The sequence below is a fragment of the Lynx canadensis genome, chromosome A2, assembly GCF_007474595.2.
Source record: "Lynx canadensis isolate LIC74 chromosome A2, mLynCan4.pri.v2, whole genome shotgun sequence".
Taxonomy (NCBI): Eukaryota; Metazoa; Chordata; class Mammalia; order Carnivora; family Felidae; genus Lynx; species Lynx canadensis.
The window spans coordinates 168,126,021-168,145,821 of NC_044304.2; the positions used below are offsets into that span (position 1 = coordinate 168,126,021).

The 19,801-nt window shown below is 47.9% G+C and overlaps 1 protein-coding gene across 1 annotated transcript in view; it reads right to left on the reverse strand.

The window, feature by feature from the left end:
* Positions 1 to 19,801, reverse strand: part of PTPRN2 (protein tyrosine phosphatase receptor type N2) — a 768,343-nt gene that overhangs the window by 430,055 nt on the left and 318,487 nt on the right. The window contains 2 exon segments of the mRNA XM_030297386.1: positions 1,041 to 1,226; positions 18,332 to 18,692. Of these exon segments, the coding sequence (XP_030153246.1) occupies positions 1,041 to 1,226; positions 18,332 to 18,692 (547 nt within the window).

Below are 19,801 nucleotides of genomic sequence, written 5' to 3' on the forward strand. Positions count from 1 at the left end.
GAGGCAGCAGTCTTTTTATTCTTTGACTGCCTAACACACAGCCTCGTCCTGCTGGAGCCTGTGGTGTCCTGACTCCAGCTTCCGAGCATGCCTTTGCCCAGCCCACAGAGCAGAGACACATGCACCTTTTCACTTGTGTTTCTGGCACATGTTTTATGTGTGCCTGCTGTGTGCAGGGCACTGCATTAGACACTTTCGTGTAGGTCCAGAGACTCTGAGAAGCAGTCAGTCACAGAGAAGGCCAGTCATCAGGGGAGACGAAACCTGACCTGCTCAGCCCTTAGCCCAAGGGTTCCAGCCGTCGTGTGCGTGCACGCGTGCATATGTGTGTGCGTGCATGTGCACGCATGTACATGTGTGCACGCGTGTGTGCATGCATATGTACACATGTGCGCGTGTGCATATGTGCATGCGGGCGTGTGTGCATGTGCATGTGCACAGGTGTGCATGAGTGTACATGCGCGCGTGTACGTGTGTGTGCACTGCGTGCATGTGTGCATGTGCATGTGTGCATGTGTTGCGTGCATGTGTGCACACACATGTGCGTGCGTGGGTGTACGCGTGTGTGCCTACTGTGTGCGTGTGTGTGCACATGTGTGCATATGTGAGCGTGTGTGCACGCATGTGCACGCACCCTGGGAGGGTGGGGGGATCTCTGCTCTCTCGCTGGTGCAGCCTCACAGGGTGGCTCTGAGCCTCAAGCAGACATTCAAATGGAGCCTTTTCACTGTATTATTCAAGTATCTGACTCCATTCACCCACACAATCCAAACAAAAACACTTTCTATCTGGCCTGTTTTTTCTAACTCTGAACCTCAGCACAGAGAGCAATTTGCCTTTCAACGTAATTACTCTGGTAGGCTCAGCCTGTTAAGAAAGCTTTCAGAGGCAAAAGTTCAAACGGAGAAAAATCGTTTTCTACAAATCCACGTCTCCTCAGCAGAAGGAACGCGTAACCGCTGGTGAGCCAGGCCTCTGCACAGCCCCAGCCCGCCCCACAGCCCCACAAACCCGAGTGACCCTGGGGCCGGGAGCCTCACCTGGCACGCCTCCTCCACCCTGCCGGCCAACGTCGGACTCTCTCGGCTCTCCCGCGGCTCCTTTCTCGGCACCTCGCGGCTCCCCTTCTGCCCCCACAGCTTGCATGGCGGAGGCAATCGCGCGGGCCACGTCGCCGAGGTCCGGCTGCTCTCCCAGGTCCTTCAGGAGACTCTGGATAAGTGTTTCTGGGGGGCACACACAAGAGCAAGCACAGGAGACACCAGGGAGGAGCGGTCAACACGGAACGAAGGGATGAACAAGCGACCCCAAACGGCACGGCGGGCACCCAGCAGGTGCAGAGAGCGGTGGGACCCCAAGCGGAGCGGTGGAAGTTGTGTCGACGAAAGGCACAGTATCGGCCATTCCAAAACTCACTGCGTGGGCCTAGCAGCAGACCGGACGACGGGGAACAAGGGGTCAGTGAGTCCCGGGATGGAGAACAAGAACTATCATTCTCTGAAGAACAGAGTAAAACCTGAAAAGACTGCGTGCAACCTCAGTGACCTGCAGAGCCGCCTTAGGCACAACGGACCACAGCCAGAGAGCAAGAAGGAGACAGAGAGAGAATGGGACCCAAAAGCCGGAGGGGAAGGGAAAAACCCTCGGCAATTCCCCCAAACTGGGGAAGGGCGTTAGGTGTGAAAGCCAAGGCACCCAGCAGACCCCAGAACCAACCCGAGAGCGAGCCACGCAGGGGCATCTCCTGGGAAGGGCAAGGGCAAGACGGCTCCCCACGGCCCCCAGAGGCTGCGACGCGACGCAGGCAGCGGCTGACTTGACGCAGAGCAGGGCGCGAGACACACTGCGTGTCTGACAAGAATGATGCCTTCGCATATTTATAATTAGGTGTTTGATAACACACACAGGAATGACGTATTTGAAGTGTTAAAGAAAAAACTTCTAATTCAGAAGCCCACGTCCAGGGAAGATCTCCTTCCAGCATGAGGGTGACGGAAAGACATGTCCGTATCATTCGAGGAGCCAAGCTAATCTGTCACCAGCAGACCTGCAGGACACGAACGCCGAGGGAATGACAGCGGCTGGAAACACAGGCCCGTGAGAAGTGCTGAAGGCTAGCGGTAAGGGCGGCCGGGTGGGCGCACGCGCACGACGGTCTTCCTCCTAACGCCTGTATTCCGGGAGGAAGCAGTCACGTCTAACGCAGGGTTTATAAAGCAGGTCGACGGGAGTGCCTGCCCCAGAGGGTAACGGAACCGTGCTGTTGTAAGGTTACCACACACGTCTTACATGAGGCATCCTGACAACCCTAAGCAGACGATTTTCAACAAAGCTGCCTTAATTCGAAGGCGTTTCAATGGAGAAAGAGAAAATTTTTCAAAAGATGATCAAACAAAAACTCTGACGCAACACTTTTATCCAGAATAGACATTTAAAAACACCTATAACATCAACAATAATAAAAGGGACGTTCCAATGAAAATAGGCAAAGGAACTGAACAGAAACTTCAGAAAAGAAATATACAAGTGGCCAGTAAGCACATGGAAGTGCTCAGCACCATTACTAATCATTGAAAGGCTAATTAAAGCCACAGTCAGCATATTTCGTGCCTGCTAATAGACTCAATTTTAAAAGACTGAGAACAAATTTTGCAGAGGAAATGTAGCAGCAGGAACTTTTGTACATCCCTGGTAGGAGTAAAGCTTAGAGCTCCCAGGAAGCCCCTGTCGCAGTTTCTTATAACAGAATATGCCCCTTCCATATACCTACAAAATGTGCTCAAAAACCTATGTATGGAAGAGGCATATAAGATCGTGTTTAGCAGCCTTATCCGTAATAGCTATACAAAAAAAAAAAAAAAAAAAAAAAAAAATCCAAAAATCCATCAACGGGAGAATGGATGAACTATCTGTCATTATCTGCACAAGCAGCAATGAACTATGGTCACGTACAAACATCCGGACGGATCCAAAGGGGATTATGTTGAGTGAAAGAAGCCAGACACTGAAGAACACACGTGATGCTTTCAGTAGGAGGTGATTCCAGGACCGGGCGGGGCCTATGCAGGGGACAGGGTGTTGCGATAGACCGGGCGCAGTAAGACACTCCCTGGGACGATGGGCATGTCTAATGGCACACTGGTTACGTGTGCACACACGTGTCAACACACTCATTCATACGCTCGGCATCCACACACTTCATGATACGTAAATCTCACTCCGTAACTGTAACGTTGGATGGAGTCCTGTTTCTGACGTGAGGGCAGGGGGCTGGCTTTTTTCCCGAGTATTTAATGCTGGTTAAATGTGTCACTGGTTCCTAAGTGAACGTTCATGTAAGATGATTATTCTCATGACTTTGCTCCCGAAGAACAGTGACCTAGTGAGAGTTCACACTTCCCATGGCTTCATTCAGGCGATCCTCTGAACTGAGTTGGGGGGGGCATCATTCCCCGCTTCTTACAAGTTGAGAAATTTAGGCTTTTGTATTTTTTAACATTTCCATCTTTGGGAACTAAAACTAGAGTTGCACACTTAATTCCCTGTAGCACTTCCCTCTCTGCCCGCCAACAGGCATGAGAAGTTCTCAGCGCTCATGATTCAGCAGGGCCCTGCCCTCGCGCCGACACAGAAGCCAAGCGTCTGCTCTGAAAAGGCACTTGCAGAAAAAAAGGAGGTCCACGGTGACCACGTTTGCCAAACCCGCTCCAGCAGCCTTTCCTTTCATCACGGTGACAATGAGAAACAATCCTGACAGAAACCGCGGCATGAAAACACCACAGTCACTCGCCACGTGCAGACCCGACCACTCGTGCAACCCAGGTGGTAGACGGACGCGGGGCCCACGGCGTTGAGGGACCGGCAGGCACAGCGCTGGCCCAGGAGGAGGACAGAGCGCAGGGCCTCACCCACAGAGGCAGACAGGAGCACAGCGCCAGGCCGTGTCTGCTTTCTGCGTGACCCGTTAGCACAGGCAACTGCCCGTGTCGGCCGTGAACCCCACTGCTGGCAGCACTGGATCCCTGTCCACTTTCTCAGCCTCACAATTCTGGAGTCTGCAGGGGTTTCCCCTTTCTTGGTGATAGGTGTAGCTGAGACTTTGGTTTCTAAGAACACATTTAAAATTCTCACCAGTCACTACGTGGCCCCTATGGTGCTCCGCCCCCGGGGCTGCCGAGCCAGATTCGCATGAAGAAAAGTTGACCCCTTTCTGGGGGGTCGGGGGGGGGGGGGAAGCGTGCACTCTTGCCGCTCAGGAGAAGAGTGCTACGTGCGTCCAAACATCGCTTCAGGGAGCTGAGAGCTGATGAGGCTGCACACACAGATCCGGCCCACGCGGGTACGGACTCCTCTCCCCACGGGCACTCCCAGGGTGTGGTCGGGGCAAGCCTCTTACTCTCACTCTCACTGGTGCTCAGTTCCCTTCTGTGTAAAATGGGAACAAGTGAGCCCGGCCTGAGAAGCACTTCCCTGGGGCAGCACCACGAGTGAGAACTCTAAGAATGACCACGATGAGGCGCTGATGGTCGCGAGTCATGTAGCCCTCCACTGCTTTTCATCCCTCACGACCCATCGTGAACACAGAGGCTGGGGTGTCCGTGCTGAGCTCCGGCTACAGTTCAGCGTCTTCGCAAGCAAGAAGAAGAGAACACGCCGTGTGTGCCCCAGAACGCTTACTTGTGCCAAGTGATGCTGCCTCCCAGTTGGTTCAACATTCAATGTAGGATTGCGCTTTGTGAGACGGTTCTTTGCCAAAGTATTCATGTGCATTTAAAGACGTGTGAAACTCAGTTATTAAAGTCAGACCCCAGGCTCCACCCATCTACTCTCTCACCTGTTCCTCCACCCGACCAACCCACTCACCCATCCACCCACCTATCCACCCATCCACCCACCCATCCACCCACCCATCCACTCTCCCACCCACCCACCCACACATCCATCCACCCACACATCCACTCACCCACCCTCCCACCCTCTCATCCCCCCACCCATACACGCATCCCCCACCCACCTCTCACCCCCCCACCCACATATGCACCCACCCACCAACCCACTCACACATCCACCCACCCACCCATCCAATCTCCCACTCACCCATCCACCCACCCACACATCCACCCACCTATCCAGTCTCCCACCCACCCATCTACTCTCCCACCCATCCACTCTCCCACTCACCCATCTACTCTCCTACCCACTCACCCACCCTCCCACCCTCTCATCCCCCCACCCATACATGCATCCCCCCACCTACCTCTCACCCCCCCACCCACATATGCACCCACCCACCCATCCAATCTCCCACCCACTTATCCCCCCACCCATACATGCATCCCCCCACCTACCTCTCACCCCCCCACCCACATATGCACCCACCCACCCATCCAATCTCCCACCCACTTATCCACCCACCCACTCACCCATCCACCCATCCATTCACCTATTCACTTCACTAACTGGTACTGGGCACTCCTTGTGTTGAGAACCTAGGAGTACGAATCACCATGAGGAAGGATAGAGAATTAAAGGCATGGTTTGCTTCAGAGCTACAATAGGATTCGCACTCACACAGCCAGAGAGACTTGACGACTGGACAGTATTAAGCAAACTCAACATATGGGACAGACCAACTGCAGAGACCCTGCAAGAACATCAAATGACAGCACAACCCAAAAACTGATTCCATTTTCCTCCTAAAACAGACAAGTATTTGAGCTCACACGTTCCCCAAACTGTCAGTTATTACCCCATCTGCAGGCAAATGTCTTTCCTGAAATTCAACCAAACAACCTCCAAACTTTAAATCTACTTGTAAATTACCTCCTACATTTTACCCTCAGAAATTAACAATGAAATTGACAAACTTAGATCTGACAAACGTCACTATAAAACTTTTAAGCTATAAGAATATAAAACTTAGTTTTTACTTAAAAAGTTTTAAAAATTCTTACTAATTTCTAATGAAGGTAACCCAATTAATTTACTCATTTTTAAAAAAGATAAACCCAATTTATATCTTTTGAGAAAAAATCTTACTGTATAAATTTTGGGGTCTGAGTTACCCTGAGCAAAACTTTTTCATTAAAAACGTCAAGAATATATTTTAAGTAGAAAATCAGTAAAAAAAAAAAAAAAAAAAAAAAAAAAAAAAAAAACATGAAAAATAACCTAAGCTAAAAAGTAAGCACAAGTCTTTGTCTTTGCTGTTTATTAGGCCTGTGGCAGCATAAACACACCCACTCTAAGTGGTCTGTCTGCGGGGCTGCAACGATGGCATAGAAGGGGCGAAAGGGCAGGCACCTAAAAGTAGGAGCCGGGCTGCAGGTGGCCGAGGCCCGTCACGGTGCTCTGCTGCTCGCTGTGCACAAGGCCCCTGGGTGCACACCACGACGCCCCCGACATCCGCCGAGGCGGGAAACGGATCGATACATGTGTGAGAAATTTTTAACAAGTGTTGAATCAAAAATGTGTCTCTGGTGAATGCAAACTTCACCAGGAAATCCACTGGACAAAAACGTTCCATTCCCAAGCACCTTGGCCAACCAAGGGCTCGCCCCGGTCTCTCACACCACCCTCGTCTCGCAGAGCCAAGGTGTGTGTGCTAACAGGGCTCCAACCACGGAATCCCTGCCCCACCCCGCTCTGCATCCAACAGCAGCAGGCAGAGGACGTCTCTTACCTCCCCTGTGACAACACTTCAGACAAAGTTAAGCCCCTGAGTCAAGGCTTCCTGTCTACCTGGGCAGAACGTTTCCTCTCAGGGCCCCACTGTCTCCAGCCACTGTCCAATTCCAGACGGAGGAGCACAACCCGATGGGATTACCGTGCCGGACGTGCAGTGTAAAGCAGTACAAGAACTACCACGGTGATGATTCCGACCCTGGTTTACAGCAACCTGGCCTCGCACAACTGGCCTCGCACAAAGCTGTGAAGCAGGCTAGATTCTCACGTCCCCGCTTGTGTGTGGCAACGTTTGTATCCCTCACTCCCTCGTGCCGTCTTCTGTGTAGGAGTCCACGGTCTGGTCCTGTCCCCACATGTCCGAATGCCCCCTCCCTTGTGTCCCTACACACCCCCACCCGGCTTGCTCCTCAGGCAGCGTCTCTGTTGCCCATAGTGCGGGTGACTCATTCTAGGTCTCATTAAGGTGACTGATAATCCGTGAGTGATTTGTGCCTCCCAGAGACACTCACATTTAAACAGGGGAGTTCAAGAGATGGGATATTCCTTCCTCTCCTCTTTCCTCCCTCCCTCCTCTCTTCCATTCTTTCCTTCCTTCCATAAATGTTTATTGCACATTTTCTATGCCCAGCGACTTCCCAGGTGCGGGAATAAAGCAGTTAACAAAGCCCTGGCTTTCATGAAACATTCATCCATACCGGAAGAGAAAGAAAATAAGCAATTGAAAATATAAATACATAGAATGTCTGGTGCTGATAAGGGCTGTGGAAAAACGAATCCGGGGTATGGAAGATGGGGGAGGTGGGAAGGCAGTAATTCCCACTTGAAGGGTTTACTGTGAAAACAAAATAAAGCGTGTAGATTGTCTACCACATTTCTAATAATCAATACAGTGAACGTGGAATTGTGCTCCTCTGCTAATAATCTGTCCCAACATTTAAGAACTCAGAGAAACTCGTATTGTGCCATACCTCTTCTTTCTGTCGTTTCCTTCAGTCTAGTCTCATTATCTGGAAAAGAACAGGAATGGATGACCGCATGATAAAACTCGTTATCTTTAAGATAAAGACCAGAGATCAGGAGAGGCTTTCCATGGATCTCTTAGAATGACTGTAATAAGAAATATCCACCTTCAAAATGGAATAATACAATATAATTCCAAACATTGTCCCTCTCATCTAAAAAAGAAACTTTTCAGGTTTCATTAGTGAAAAATAACTTAAAAAAAAAAACCCTTAGGTATGCAATGGTAGATTCGAGTGGCTGAGCAGCTTATGATGAGAACGATTAACACATATCAGAAATCATCTCCCATGCCACTACGGTAAACCACACTGACTTATCTCAAAGGCACCCACTGTCAGTCATGTGAAGATGAACAGAAATCAAGAAATCCTTTTTTAAAAGTCCAGCTAGCCCTGGTGGATTGAAAAGGGACCATGGCACAGAGCACAATCAAATACCACGCGCATCAAAGTGGAACATTCTTTTGTTCCATCAACTGCACCATATAATTCCAAGACCCGGCCAGCTTATAATGACATTTTAAGTAGCTTTCAATGCTCCAAGTGGGCTCTAGCAGAGCAATTACACAAATGTCAGGACATCAAATATGTAAGGCCTGGAGTAGGAGATCAAGTCACATGCACAACTGCGGCAAGCCTGACCTACTGAAATTATATGTCTTAATAGGGTCCCCCAGACAAAATGTTATAAGCTTTAGAGAATAAGCAATTTTGTGCAGATAACCTCACTACAAAACTGCTTTAATGAAGATGTGATTCATGTATAACAGCTTTTGCTCTTAAATGCCTTTACCACCATGCATATATGAAAGTATACAATTTAGCCATGTGTAAACACACTTCATCATCATCTCCACCACAATCATTACCATTGTCATCACCATCATCACTATCACCATCACTATCAATCATCACCATCACCATCATCCATCACCATCATCATCATCATCACCACCACCACCATCACCACAATCATCACTATCAATCATCACCATCATCACCACCAGGACGATCATCCATCACCACCATCACCATCATCATCATCATCATCACTGTCACCATCATCATCACCCAGTCTCTCTATTACATGTAACACTGAGACAAAGAACTAAAAAAAAAAAATAAAATTAGGTTTGGCATTAATTGTGCCACTTCAGTTGGTTGATGGGGGTGGCAGTCAGATTGCTTTCTAAAGGATGTTTCATTGAAATTCACATTAACAGGAGTCTGCACACTCAGAATGTTAACTGACTTATGATAAGAGGAGGCGGCCTAGACATATTCAGGTTAGAAATGTGGCAGGGAGATGGCATTATATGTGAGGGTCAGCAGGCGACAGGGAGGATGCACTTGTTCTGTGTTGTTCTAGGAGGTCTTCCTGGTGGAAGGTGGCAGGAACAAATGGTTGCAGTAAGTCCTCTCTAGGTGCTCTACCCACTCTCCATATAAGAGAGGCAAATTTCAACTCAATATTCTGTGTAAAGAACTTTCCAGAAAATGCTTCTGGCTTCTCATGTAATGGACCTCACAGGGAAGTAATGAACTCATAGGTACTTAAGGGAAGGCTGACAGTTCATCTGCCAGAGATGCTATTGAAGATACTTCTCATGTGAGGGCAGATTGCGTGACCCCCCAGGTTCCTTTCGAATCTGAACAGTGACTCTTTGCTGGCACAGAAGTTGAGGGAAGCTGTTTCCCAGCCGAGGAGGAAGGCACGGGATGGGGCCATGCAGAGTCAGGGTCCCTGTTCATACACAGCTGCTCTTCCTGTACATCTGAGCAACCCAACCAGGTGTGTTCACTTCAGGGATGCTGGGCAGGCAGGGTGGAGTCAGAAGCCAAAACAAGAGGAGCCATCTTCCTGCTGTGTAAGCCACAGAGCGACACCCAGAGATTCCTCGGCCCTGCTCTTGCTTCTCCCCCCACCCCCCACCCCCAGGAGAAAGCGGACTGTTTGCTGGCCACACAACATGGTGATAGGCTAACATAAAGGTTTCAGGCATCTTATACCAAATGTGGGACTAAGTTTAACTGAGATGAGGACTACTTTGATAACACAGGTACCTTCTTCTGTAGGTTCTAGAAGATGCTCATAAACCCCAGGGAAGGGCATGAAGCCAGGGCACAGCAATTTATCAACAGTTCCTCATGGGGCAGACTCTGAGAGGCAGCCTCTTTACTCCAGTAATTAAATGGTCAATTTGGTCCTGGTTGTTGTTGTTGTTGTTGTTATGTTTATTTATTTGTGTTGAGAGAGAGAAAACGTGAATGAGCGAGAAGCTCAAACCCATGAAATTGAGATCATGACCTGAGCTGAAATCAAGAGTCAGACACAACCAACTGAGCCACCCATATGCCCCTTGGTCCTGTTTTTTTTTTTGTTTTTTTTTTTTTAACCAAAAGTATTTAGAGCAACACTGGCCTTCACTCAAATGTGAATGTATTTTTTCAAAAATGAAAAAGGCAGCAAGTGCTTCCTTTCAAGTGAAAATGACCCTAAATTGTGGGCATATATTCTCCAGGGCAATAGAAGCACTTGAATCTGGTTTTTCACTATTATAATCGATCACTGTCACCATGAAAGTAAAAGTTCTGGTTCAGTGCCCTCCTGAGGTTGAGGGATACAGAGTATACTTTTGCCCTGTATAAGTTTCCAGGCTGGGACTCCCACCATCAACAAAATGGGGAAATAGACAACACAGCCGGCAATTGAATGGTCTTAGCAATCATAGAAAGTTCAAACAGGAAGAGGCCCCAAAACATACATATCCAACACTCTTATCTTGAATGAGGGAAGAGAATAAGAAAGACTATCTGACTGGTTGGTGCTCAGCAGGTGTTCTGTAAATGAGCAAATTCATGAGTAAACTTGCTAAGAGTCATAGAGTTAGGAAATTGCACAGCCAATAGTTAAGGAAAGTGTTTCAGACTTCCATCCCTATAAGCATTCCATATCAACACAATAGAATCCATTTTAGTACAGATTTGGGGGGCAGGGGATGAGAACACTCATTACCTTGGCCATTCAACCTATAATACAGTAAGACATCTGAATAGAAAAAATAACAAGGTATGTTGGGAAGAAGCTGGCATAAGAAATGCCCAGAATAAAAGTAAGCAGAGCGATAATATTAACTAAATTCTCCTAATTCCTAGTCTGGGCTCCCCAGAGTATGGAATCAAGATAATAAAGAAAGAATTCTAACAGATTGGCTACAGGCTTTGTTTCCTGTTTGGTTTGGTTTTGAGCATTATCAGTGAGCAAGAATTAGATTGGCAGCTTCTACCAGTGGGCACACTGCATATTATTTGTCACCGGCTCTAGTTAACTATTTAGAAAACTGTATATGATTCATCCCCTAAGGTGGTTTCCATAATTTAGTTGTCATCATTGAGACTTGAATGGAAAGAATGACTTTAGCCAAAATAGTCACAAGATCTATATGAATAAAGCTACAAAATTCTAATGAAAGAAATCAGAGAACTAAATAACTGGAGAGATATTCCATGTTCATGGATAGGAAAACTCAATATTGCCAAGATGTCAGTTCTTCCCAACGTGATCTATAATTCAATGCAATCCCAATCAAAAGCCCAGCAATTTATTTTGTGGATATTGGCAAACTGATTCTAAATGTATATGGAGAAGGAAGAGACCCAGAACAGCTAACCCAATATTGAAGGAGGAAGAAAAAGGTTGGAGGTCTGACACTACTTGAAAGAAAGACAGTATAGTACTGGTGAAAGAATAGACATATAGATCTGGAAAGCCCCAAAACATACCCAAATAAGAATAGTCAACTGATCTTTGCAAAGGAGCAAAGGCAATACAGCGGCACAAGACGGTCTTTGCAGCAAATGTTGCTGGATCAACTGGACGTCCACATGCCAAAAGGTAAATCTAGACACAGACCCTCACCTTTCATAAAAATTAACTCAAAATGTATTACAAGCCTAACTGTACACCACAAACATATAAAACTCCTAGATCCAGCAATCACACTCCTTGGAATTCACCCAAAGGAGTTGAACACGCATGCCCACACAAACACCCGCACGTGTGTTTATATTACAGCAGCTTTAGTCATAACTGCCAAAACTGGGAAGCAACCAAGCCCCTCAGTAGGTGATGGATAAATTAAACTTTTGTCCATTCATACACTGTAATGTTATTCAGTGCTAAAAACAAATGAGCTGTCAAGCCATGAAGATACATGGGAGAACCTTAAATGCATATTACTAAATTAAAGAAGCCAATGTAAAAAACAAAAACAAAAACAAAATCACACTGTGTGATTTCAACACTGAGACATTCTGGAAAAGGCAAAACAATGGAGACAGTAAAAATTTCAGTGGTTGGAGGATTGGGAGGGAGACGGGTGCACAGGGGAAGCACAGAGGACTTTCAGGGCAGTGACTACTCTGTATGATCCTATAATGGTGGACACAAGCCACTGTACATTTGTCCAAACCTTCAGAATGTAAAACACCAAGAGCCAACCCTAACTAAACCCTAACCTATGGTGATAATGATGTGTCCATACAGGTTCCCCAGTTGTAACAAATTTAACACTCCAGTTGGGGATCTTTTTTAGGGGGAAGGCTGTGCACATGTGAGGGCAGGACGTACATGGGAAATCTCTATACCTCCCCTTTAATTTTGCTGTGAACCTAAAGCTTCTAAAAAATAGTCTCTTAAAAAAAAGGAAAAAGAGTGACTTTAGGCTTTGTTAAAACTCAGTGACTATTGAGGCTGGGAAAACTATAATCAGGGTTCTGTGGTCTGAAAAGATTTATGCATGAGGATGTTAATGGTGCTATTATGTGAAGAGCAAAGATCAACAAACTATATATAATTTAGGAGACTTGCAGTTGACCCTGGAGCAACGCAGCTTGGAGCTGTGCGCATCCACTTACACATGGACTTTTTGTAGTACAGAGTACTATGAACATATTTTGTAACATGTCCTTTTTTCCAGCTTACGTTATTGCAAGAACACACATAAGACACAGAATATGTGTTAATGAATTGTTCGTATTATCAGTAAGGCTTCCAGTCGACAGTAGGCTATTAGTAGTTAAGGTTTTGGGGAGTCGGAAGTTAAGTGCATATATTCAACTACACAGAGGGTTGACACCTCTAATCCCCACGCTGTTCAAGAGTCAACTGTATAGAGACAGAGAACTGATCCAGATGTATTGTGGTACCTACATACAGTGATGGTTAGATGATTATGCCTCTACTTAAAAACACAGCTGTATGGGTACGTGCATGGGTCATTGGTTTTGGATGGGGTATCTGAAGGACACACACACACAGAGTGGTAGCCTGCTTCTGGCTGGGCATACAGCAGTCGTGGAAGGACTGGCTGTGGAGAAGCAAACTTCAGATGTCACTTGGTACACTCTACAATACTTGGATCTTTCTAAATAAGCACATCATAATCTTACAATGCGAAAGTTGTTTTAGAAATTTAAATATATCACAGCAACAACATTCACAACAGCCAAAAGATAGAAGCAACCCAAGCATCCACTGATAGATTGACAAAATATGGTGTTACCCATACAGTGGAATATCATTCCGCCTTGAAAAGGAGGGAAATCCTGACACCCGCTGCAGCATGGACAAACCTGGAGGACATGATGCTCAGTGAGACAAGCCAGTCACAGAAGGACAGCTGCCCTGTGATTTCACTTCTATGAGGTCCCGCGAGCCATCAGGTCCATAGAGACAGAGAGCAGAGGATGGGCACTGGGTGCTGGGGAGGGGAGCGGAGTTAGTGTCTAATGGGGACAGAGTCTCAGTTGGAGAAGAGGACAATGTCCTGGAGATGGTGGTGGGGACAGCTGCACAACAGCATGTATGTCCTTAACGCCACTGAGCTGTGCACTTAAAACGGTTAAGATGGTCAGTTTCAGGTCATGTGTATTTTACCACAATTTCTAAAAGCTTTAGTGTAAAAAGTGGGCATGGAACTATATATTACATAAGAGTGAGTGGAATTCACAGGGCTTGCTTGAGACTAATCCCAGGCTGGAGGAAGAACTAGCCCGGTGAACACATCAAAGGGACGGCGACACCCCGCTCCCCTTGCCCAGAGGGGGACCGCGACACACACACGGCCGCAGAGGAAGGCACGCCGAGCCTGTGGCGCTCACCCGGGAGGTAAGTTGAAGTGACTTTTGTCTACTTCTTTCTGCACACCTATCGCCCAAGTTTTGCAGAGTGGCCATTTGTCATTTTACAACTGGTAAACAGCACAACAAGTAATCATTTACAAATTGATCCCTACTCAAACTGATCTGGAAATTCCGGAACAGCATCGATGGAGGAGTGCACACACGGGCGGCAGCGGAGCGCTCCACCTTACACCGGAGAGGCCGCATTCGGTGCAGCTCGAATCCACACATGGTACACGGTTTGCCGCCTGTCCTCCATCACCCCATTTCACACAGCTCTTCCTTGCGAGTTGGCACTGCTTTAAAGCTTTTTTTAAAAAAGATAGGGTGTAAATAATAAATAAATGGAGAGAGAGGTGTCTTTTCTATGATAAGCTTTTACCAAATGAATAGCTGCCGTACACATTGAGTCAGCAACTCAATGTACTGAGCACTTCTCTGGGGGCGGGTATGGGTGGGTCTTCCTGTGGCTGTATGTGAGACAGTGTCACAAGCTGGATTCGATCATGCTGCAGAAGGACAGAGCCTTCTCGGCGTCACAGGGGAGCTCCTTGCCCTTCGCATGACCACAGGGTCGCCCTTCCAGGTAGCAGCCCTCAGGGCGTCTGGGATAGCCAGCTGTCCAGGCTGACCATCCTGAGGGCACGGCAGCCCTCCAGCCCTCCCTTCCCACTCTCTTGCTGTCGCTTCCAAGGTGCAACTGGGTTGGTGCAGAGGACTGCGCCTAGGGATTCTGTGCTCACGGCACACTGAATCCACCTGTACATTCCACAGGGACCGCAGGCGGGTGGCCAAATGGTAGGGGCAGTTTTTCAGGCAGTGACGTGAAATGGCCCACCCGGGTGTCTGCTGTTATCGAACACCAATTAAATCCCAGTGCACAGAGTCCAAGAGTTATTTTCAGGAAGCCCCTGGACTGCAAATTTAGAGGAAAGTTGGCCTTTTCTTTTCTCGTTCTTTTTCATTAAATATGTAAGAAGAGAAATCTTTACCCGTCCTACACCGGCTGACACCCCTGCCCCTCAGTGACCTTTTCCACTCTGCCCCCTCTAGAGGCCAGGAACATACTTTTGTACACACTAAGCAGAAAAAGCTGAACTTGGGAGCTGAATGCTTGCTTGAACTGGAGTCCAGGAGCAATTAGCCAGAGTGACAAAGCAAATCGTGTTTAAATCTAAATGTTCTACGATTGCCTCTTCTGAGCTCCAACTTCGTCTTAAGTGATCTGACAGTGGGGGTGTCATTTATACTTTTGAGCTGCAGCTTCTCATCAGGAAAATGAGGTTGAAAATAATACCGCCTTATAACGGTGACATGAAAATCAAATGAGGCCATTTGTGTGGAAGAATCCACTGGTTCATTCACTCAGCAAACACTTTGCCAGGCACACACTGGGTGCCGGGTGCTGGGATGGGGACAGTGACAAGGAGGCCATGTGTCATCTTCCTAAGCTGATGGTCTACAAGGGGTAGGGGGACAAACATTTGTCAAACAATTGCACAAACATGTATTTGCAGACTGTGAGATGTGCTCGGGTGAAGGCACAAGGTTCCAGGAGCCTCTCCTCTGCGGTGGGGTAGCAGCTCATCTTGCTGAGAGATTGAACACTTCAAAGAGCCAAGCTGAAGTCTGCCAGGGAGGCTGAGTGGCCCCAGCTGCTGATGCTAACACCAGACACAGCAAGACAGTGTCCCCCTCACAGAAAAGCACCCTGTCACCACCTCTGAAGCCTCGTTGCTGAACAGTTAACACCATGGTCAGAGCTCTGGGCTGGGCTAGCTCCTACACTGCAGGCTTACAGAAAGTACAGAGCACAGGAAACAGGAACCAGGGACATGCTATCATCAGGATGCACCAGCAAAATCCAGAACGTGAAAACCCCACAAGACAAGCAAAGAAGAAGAGAGAGAACCCTTGTGAGATCTAAAGGGGCTGAACAGACAGACCCACCAAGGCAATGGCTCTTCTTTTGAACTTCAAAAAAACCAACTGTAAAGAAAATTTATGACAACTGAGAAACGTGATAGCCGATTAGATCACAACACTAAGACATTACTATTAATTTTAATGTGTGATAAAACTATTGTGGTTAGGTTTATACAAGAGTTCTCATCTGCCAGCAATACAATGATGAAACCACTTGATAATGGGGAGGTGGTGGGGGCGTAGAAGTGGCAGGAAAGGCCAGGAGCTGCCTTTTGCTGAAGCCCAGTGATGCCATGCCCAGGGTTCATTTAACAATACTCTATTTATTTTGTGATTGGCATTTTACATGTCTCCTTTTAAAGCATAAAGTGCAGCTGGGAAGACAGTATACATGAAAGGATGACCAACATCGCAAGTTAGTTAGCACAGAAAAAAACTGCCAATGAAATTATGCAGTTAATAAGGGTCATTGGAGAATGGAGATCAAAGAGGATTTTCCCAAAGACCTGTGCCTCAAGGGACGTCAAGAAGAATGGGAAGGTACCAAGTGACGGGGAGACAGAGGCTCCTGAACACTAGCAGACACGTGGAGCCGGTCGTATTCTGCGAGCACACCTGGCTCTCTAGTGCATTGAAGTCTCTTTCGTAGAGGCTTCCCATTGCCAATAGCTAGGACAGAAGTAGTTGATAAAAGGGATTGTCTTAAGTTGTGGGAGATGGGAAAGGAGACAGAGAAGGAAGGGGTGGTTACATAAGCTGGGGCAGCCAGCAGAAGACGGGAAAGGGGCGGTCAGCACCATGGAGAGGGCCCAGAAGTCCCAGCAGAGGCCACTGCTTGGCCACCACCCAGTGGCTGGCGCTGACTTTCTGCAGTGTGCTCATAGCAGAGGTGCCGGGTGACACTGAGCCGGGGAAGATGGGAAAGGCAATGACAAGGTGAAGGCCAAATTGGCAGCTGAAGGCCACTGGCAGAGTCTAGGGATTATGGGAGTTGCAGAAGGCAGCAGGGCCAGTAAAAGGAATTTCTCACAGCTGTGCAGGAGAAACACCCCCAGAGGAGAACATGCTGGAGAGAGAGGTGCCCCCCCCCCCAAGCAGCAGCCTCCTGCAGAGCAGTGCCAGACACACCAGTGGGTATTTATGTGCAAACAATTCATAGGCAAGCGCAGTCTTCTTTCTCATACAGCTTTCTTTCCCAAGACAAGAAGGAGAAGAAAGGATTAGTAATGGCCACACGCGCTGCCTCCCTGTAATTATAACTTTGTTTTCCTTCCATTTAGAAGGTGCCATAATGGCTTTGTGGACCGAGAGAGAGAGAGAACAAGCAAGCTACTTAGCTGAAAAGCAGCAATACGTAGAAAACAAGGCTGTCAGAACAAATCCAATTAAGGCATCACTTATAGAAAATAGAATGCTAACATTAATGTGATTCTCGGTCAATTAAAAAAACCTGTTATCTGCTTGATTTTATTATTTGTATATCTTCAAAGAAGAAATCATATTTTATCAGAATCTCACTTTCTATTTTATGGTCTTTGAAAAAGGCTGCTCGGGGCGCCTGGGTGGCGCAGTCGGTTAAGCGTCCGACTTCAGCCAGGTCACGATCTCGCGGTCCGTGAGTTCGAGCCCCGCGTCGGGCTCTGGGCTGATGGCTCAGAGCCTGGAGCCTGTTTCCCATTCTGTGTCTCCCTCTCTCTCTGCCCCTCCCCCGTTCATGCTCTGTCTCTCTCTGTCCCAAAAATAAATAAAAAACGTTGAAAAAAAAATTAAAAAAAAAAAAAAAAAAAAAGAAAAAGGCTGCTAGAAGATAAATACAAGGGACCCCTCTGCACCTGACAGAGGCAGAGGAACCAGTAAGGACCGCATCCCTGTGGGACGGCCACAGCGGGGCGTGACTCATGGAAGAGCCCTGAAGCTGCCGTGCTGAGGCTCAGTCACTTTGAAGGCCCCACGGCGCCTGCACTGCATCGTGAGGGGTATCCGTGTCAGACTGGGCTCTTCTGGGGACAGTCAAGCAACGACAAATATGTGAATGTGACCCCGAGTCTGACCATAAGGAGTGCTGGGGCATGACATATGCCGAATCCAAAAGCGTTCGTGTTCAATTTTCCACAATGCTCTGTGGCCAGCGTAGTTTGGGGTCAGACTTGGCCATTGTTCCTCAACGTGTTTCAGCATCTTCATCAATGATGAAAGAAGCTGACTCTGGGGGGGGGGGGGGGTCTAAACACTGTGGCCCCTTCCACCCCAGGAGGGCCCTTTTCTCCCTTCAGCACCACGGCTGGATTCTCTTGGCATGAATACGACCACCTTCTCTCCTCAGAGCACCAGAGGCACAGGAGGGTGCCCGAGGCCCTTTCTCTCGCTGCACTGGCTGCAGCCATGACCTAGGGGGCAGCACTGATGCATCCATTCAAAGAATGTGTAGAAGCCATTCAAAGGATGTGTAGAGTGGGCAGGGGCCAGAAAGACAAAAACAACAAAAACCCGGGGATTGGTGGAGGCTAACTTACCATCGCTCATGGCCTCGGGCAGTTTGGGGTCTCCTGGAGGCGAAGGCCACTTCCGGGGCTCCACCGGCGCCGAAAGGACCCTTGGTGTTTTCCACGGTGCATGCAGTGGGTTTCGTAGCCACGGGTCACCTTCCCCGTGGGGCGCCGGGGGCTTCCGAGCCGCATATGCACCCAGCGCAGCGATCAGTTTCTGCCTATTGACGTTGCCATCCACCTTGGGGCTGAGCTCGTCAGGTTGCAGCCTGCCAGGGGTCCGCAGCGGGCGGCCCCCAGGGTAGTCTGCCCCAGGGCCAGGAGCATAGGTCAGAGCAGACGTTTGCGCCATGAAGGTCAGCACGCTGTCAGCAAGGGGGTCCTCACCCTGCAGGAGCCGAAGATCAGAACAATAGCAGGTGAGTCTCCATGTCAGCCGGTCGAAAGGACATTTGACCTCAATTTTCAAGGCACGAAACAGCACCGACATTTCTGAAATGCACACCCAAATTTTCACTCCACTGATAGACCGAGTTCTATGGCCCATATTTGTATTGTTGTGGTTTTCTAATAGCAGCTTTATGGAGATATAATTCACATACCACAAAATACATCCTACTCAGTGTTTTAGTATGTCCAGAGTAGTGTGAACATCAACAGTGACTTTAATTCCAGAACGTTTTTTACCACCCCGACAGGAACCTTGTGCTCATCCCCATTCCTCCTCCCCGAAGCCCTAGGCAACCACTAATCTACTTTCTGTCTCTATGGGCTGGTCTGTTTAAGACATTTCATATAAATGGAATCACACAACATGTGGCCTTTGTGTCTGGCTTCTTTCACTTAGATGTTTTTGAGGTGCATCCACACATCAGTGCTGCATGCCTTCCCACAGCCGGAAAACACTGTTTTAAAGACGCAGTACATTTTGTTTATGCATCAGCCGGTGGACATTTGGGTGGTTTCTCATTTTTGGCCATTATGAATAATACTGCTATGAACATTCATCTACAAGTTTTGGGGGGACATATGTCTCCAATTCTTTTGGGTTCATGCCTGGAAGTGAAATTGCTGGGTAGTATGGTAACTCCACACTTGACTTGCTGGGAGCTGCCCGAATGTTTTCTAACATGGCGGCACCGTTTTACATTCCCACCAGCAACGTGTGAGGAATCCGGTTTCCACAGCTCCTCGCCAACGCTTGTTATTGGCCACCTGTCTCCTTACAGCCATCTAGTGGGTGTGAAGTGGTAGCTCACTGGGTGTTGACTTGCATTTCCCTGATGGCTAACGACGTCATGGACTCCTTGTCTTCCTTGGAGAAATGTCTGCCCAATTCCATCACCTGAATTGGTGTTGACTGTTGCAAAAGTATCTCTCCATCCACGATTGGAGCACCTATATTGCCTGTCTTACCGTCTTTATTTCACGACAACTCCTTTCTTTACTGATTATTGGAATCACCTTTATAGCCTATTCCTTTAACAGCAATATTCT